The sequence below is a fragment of the Echinops telfairi genome, unplaced genomic scaffold (genome assembly GCF_000313985.2).
Source record: "Echinops telfairi isolate 266 unplaced genomic scaffold, ASM31398v2 ScPeMD7_1;HRSCAF=3_0, whole genome shotgun sequence".
NCBI lineage: Eukaryota > Metazoa > Chordata > Mammalia > Afrosoricida > Tenrecidae > Echinops > Echinops telfairi.
In genome coordinates, this window is record NW_022103896.1 from 42,764,685 (window position 1) to 42,769,358 (window position 4,674).

Below are 4,674 nucleotides of genomic sequence, written 5' to 3' on the forward strand. Positions count from 1 at the left end.
AGTGCCAAAACTATGGGGTACCTTCTCCGCATGTGGCAGGACTAAGGAACTGTGGGCCAGAGGGACAGGCTGGCTGCCTTCGTGGCCCAAGGAGACAAAGGGCAAGAGTCCATGTGGTGGAGAGGCTAAAAACCAGAGAGAAATTTGACTGCTGGCTGAGGAGACCAAGACTATATCCTTACTGTTTGCTGATCCTGACTTGTGATAACCTATTGGCTTTCCCAATAAACCCCCTTAATTATGGGGGAAAAAACAACCAACCAACCCTGCAATATCGAATAATTATTGAGAAGCTAGTAAAGATAAAAATCATTTTTACCTATGAAGTTAAAATTCAAAGTTAAGCTCACGAAAAAAGGATTTTGAAGAAATTAACTTGTCAAAGGTGCTTATTTTGCTGGAAAAATGAAAGCCTTCAATAATTTTTTTTAAAGTTTTGATTATATTACTATTATTATCAAGTATTTATATGTGTTATAGATTCGCATATGTAATTTGATACATACACTTTTTTTAAGTAAATAAATGATACTGAAAGTTACTCAACGAATGTAGTTATAAAGTTAAGTCAAATTTAATACCATTTTAATTTTAACTTTTAAATGAGACGTTTAATTTAGTTGTTTCAACCTTGCATTGAAATAAAAGATTATTTACTCTGTGTGTGCATAGAGCACAAATATCATCGACATAGAAAAGCTCTCAACTGTTCATTGGAAGGTTGGCACTTTGGTATCACCAGAGGCTCCACAGAAGATGGTGGTGATCTGCTTGTGCAATGGCTTATAGCCTTAGAAATGTTAGAGGCGCAGATCTACTGTATCTTGTAGTACAGTAGACGGCAATGGGTTTCAAGTCGATTCTGACTCTTAGCTCTGCCACCATGAGCTCAAGCTGAGGAACATGTTGAGGATGGCACAGTGCCGGGCAGTTTTCCTTCTGTGATGCTGTGAGTCGGAGCCGACTGGATGGGAACTAGCAACGGCGACCATGGTGCTCTCACCTACGTGGTTCAGGTCTCGGCTCAAAATACATGCCCTCAAAGCGAACACCCCAGAACTCTCTAACTGCTTACTCTCGTTTCTGTTGGTTTGTTTTAATTTGGGGCTCTGGGGTGATGCCAAGGGAACGTTGGGGGTGTGGTGGATAACACATTTGGCTGATCACCAGCAGGTTGATAGTTCAAAGACACCTGCTGCTTTGTGTGAGAAAATAGGGCTTTCTGTTCCTGTAAAGATTTACCGTCTTAGAAATCCAAAGGGAGCAATTCTACTCTGTTTATAGGGTCTCTATCAGTCGGAATGGACTCATTGGCAGTGAATTTGTTGTTGTTGTTGTTTTTTAATAATTGAATCATTTTATTGGGGGCTTGTACAACTCATCACAATCCACACATACATCCATTGTGTCAAGCACTTTTGTACATTTGTTTCCCTCATCATTCTCAAAACATTTACTTTCTACTTAAGCCCTTAGCATCAGCTCCTCATTTTCCCCCTCCTTCCCCCATCCCCCCTCCCCACTCCCCTTGTTGCTTGTTTTAAGGTGATGTAAACAGCTAATGTTCTCAGTAGTTAAGCATGGAGCTGGTCTCCATGAGTCAGAATTGATGAGCTAGCAACTGTTTTCTTGATTTCATTTATGAGACTGACCACCACATGATAGCACATATCTATGTAGTGATTTTGTTCACCATCTCCCTCCCTCAAGTAGGCTGTAAACTTCATAGAACAGGGTCTTTGGGTGAGTACTCCCAATACCTCAAAACAGTATTTGTTGCATATGTAAATGAAAAAATGAATAAATAAGCAATAAACTCGTCCTAAGTTTGACATTTGGTTGGCGCACTGCTTGATGGCTTCGTTATCATTTTGCAAGGCCATCTGTCCACCTGGAGGTAGTACAGACGCAGGTATCTCCCCCCCCCCACCCCCACCCACTTTATAAATGGCTGACATGATCCAGGACCCTGAGGAAGTAAGCCTCCAGATGGACCCCCTCCCCAGACCCTTCGTCTCTCGCCTTTCCCTATAACCAAAGTTCTCTGGATGACAGCCTTTGAGGGCACTTTCCTCACCTGGCTGCCAAGGGAGAGCCCATCACTGAGTCGCATACCACTGGGATGATTGTGGGCTCTCGCCCAGCCCTGCCTACCCGGTCCTGTTGTCAGACGTGAGTTACTGGGAGCTTGCAGGTCTCATCCAAGCGTGATGACAGTCTTTTGCAGAAAGGTCATGTAAAGCATTTCTTCTGGAAAACGTTGCTCTAATCAACTTCAGCCCTTGCTTTAGCTGTCCTCGAGGTTTCCCAGGAACGATCTGAGCGCACATCCCCAGGGGTTCTGCCCAGGACACCAGAGTACTTTAGCATGAAGGTGCTGGATGAGTTTAGACATTGCTCTGCACATCGTTCTGGGGGCAATCTCAAAGTACCGTGTAATTTCCATCCCCGGGCAGAGGGCCTTGTGTTTATCTATCATGTGAAATGGCAGCAAAGGAAACATATTGATTTTGGAAATGTATACTTTTTTATGGTCTCTAAAGAAATGAAAGGAATCAGAGACTCCATTTGCTATTGCCAGATGGAATACAGTGCAAGAAAAATGTACCAGTGTGTGAACCTGAAGTTTCCGGTCTTAAATCTGACCTATGAATTGTGTTTTTCTTCAGACAAGTGGAAATCCCTGACCATTTAACCAGGGGACTCACGGCCTTGTCCCTTGAATTGGACTTCAACGCTCAAGCCATGCTCATGGCCATGGCTCTTATTTTCTCCTTGTCGCCCACTCTTCTTTCTGCACAGTCAGAAGGTCAGAAGGGGAGAGACCACTCTGATTTCACTCTGGTGGCCTGGCCAATGGGAGTGAAAGCGTGAGCTTTCCCTTGGATGGGAATCCTGTATTCTCTAGGTTACCCCCTCGCTAGTCAGGGACAAGTGATTTCAGAGGGTGGGAAGCAAGGGTAATCAAGAACATGGGCTTCTAGTTTTGATAGCATGAGTTTGCATCTCGACTTTTCTTTTTACTATTACAAAGGTTTAGTTACAACCTATAACCCCCTCCCAGGGGGACAAACAATGGAAAAGTGAGTGAGGGACGACGGAAGATGATGTGAGATATGAAAATAATAATAATCTATAACTTCTCCAGGGTTCTTGAGGAGGACAGGCGGGAGAAGGAGGAGGAAGAAACGGGGAGCTGATACCATGGGAAGAGAGTGCTTGAAAATGAGGATGGCGGCATATGTGCCAATGTGCTTGACACACTGGAGGAATGGATGGATTGTGATAAGAGATATAGGAGCCCCCAATGAAAGTAGTTAATTACAAAAAGTTTATTTAACTAAAAAACTGAACATGAAAAATGTACATGGCCTCATTTTTTTGTATTTTTTTAATTTATTTTATTTTATTTTTTTTTAACATTTTTTAGGGGCTCATACAATTGTTATCCCAATCCATATACACATCAATTGTGTAAAGTGCATTTGTACATCGTTTCTCAAAACATTTTCTCTCCACTTAAACCCCCGACATTAGGTCCTCATTTTTCCCCTCCCTCCCCGCTCCCCCCTCCCTCATGAGCCCTTGATAGTTTATAAATGGGTATTTTGTCATATCTTGCCCTGTCCGACGTCTCCCTTCACCCACTTTTCGGTTGTCTGTCCCCCAGGGAGGAGGTCACACACAGTTCCATGTAATCAGTTCCCTCTTTCCTACCCATTCTTCCTTTACCCTCCCTGTTTTGCCACTCACACCACTGGTCCTATAGGGCTCATCCGTCCTGGATTCCCTGTATTTTCAGTTCCTATCTGTGCCAGTGTACCTCCTCTGGTCTAGCCAGACTTGCAAGATAGAATTCGAGTCATGGTAGTGGGAGTGGGGAGGAAGCATTTAGGAACTAGAGGAAAGTTGTATTTCTCATCATTGCTACATCGCACCCTGACTGGCTCATCTCCTCCCCGAGACCCCTCTGCAAGAGGATCTCCAGTCATGGCCTCATTTTTACACTGTAGTAAAACAGGTCCTTTGGAGAGCGGGGTACATAGAAGCAACTGCTGTAGACTGTTGAACATGGCTGTTACTTATCCTCACGCTAAGGCTTCTAACACGATGCTATTGCCTCTTGTCAACACCATTCCAGTATTGTTCTGTTGTCCACCAGTTGCCGTCTCCACGCATTCATCTACCACAAGATTCATAAAGGGATCACGTCCCTGAACTATCCCTTGGACATGCCTGTCACCATTGAATTTCAATGATAACTTCTTCCTCATATAGTTTTTCAACCCGGGTGGATGAGCTTTGCTCATTGTGCCTTGAATTTCAACATTGCTCCCTATTCTGTGGTCACGGACAGTTGCCTCTACCTCTCTGAATTTAGTTTCTTCTTCTGTAAAGTTATGTTTGCTGCATGGCTGTGACAATGAGTGGACTCACAAAATGCTTATAGCACAGCTGTGGCACAGCTTCTAGTATGAGAGATATCTGATGATTGTTCTAATCATTGTCATCGATGTCATCATGTGTAAATCAGTGGCTGTGGTATACGCTTAAGCCACACAGTTAGTTAGTGATGGAATCTAAAGAGCCCATCTCCTTGTTCCCAGCTAAATAATTTTTCTATTATGTCCAAACAGGTAGCTTTGGAAGGTGGGGCAAGAAGTTAACTAAATA

At 43.5% G+C, this 4,674-nt stretch overlaps 1 protein-coding gene across 1 annotated transcript; it reads right to left on the minus strand.

The window, feature by feature from the left end:
- Positions 1-4,088: 4,088 nt before the first annotated feature.
- Positions 4,089-4,310, minus strand: LOC115868311 (small nuclear ribonucleoprotein G-like). Its single transcript, XM_045287307.1, has one exon. It carries the CDS (start codon positions 4,308-4,310, stop codon positions 4,089-4,091), a length of 222 nt encoding a protein of 73 aa, XP_045143242.1.
- Positions 4,311-4,674: the final 364 nt, after the last annotated feature.

Coding starts and splice junctions, on each gene's coding strand:
- LOC115868311 (XM_045287307.1), bottom strand. CDS start 4,310: ATGAGCAAAGCTCATCCACCCGGGTTGAAAAACTATATGAGGAAGAAG.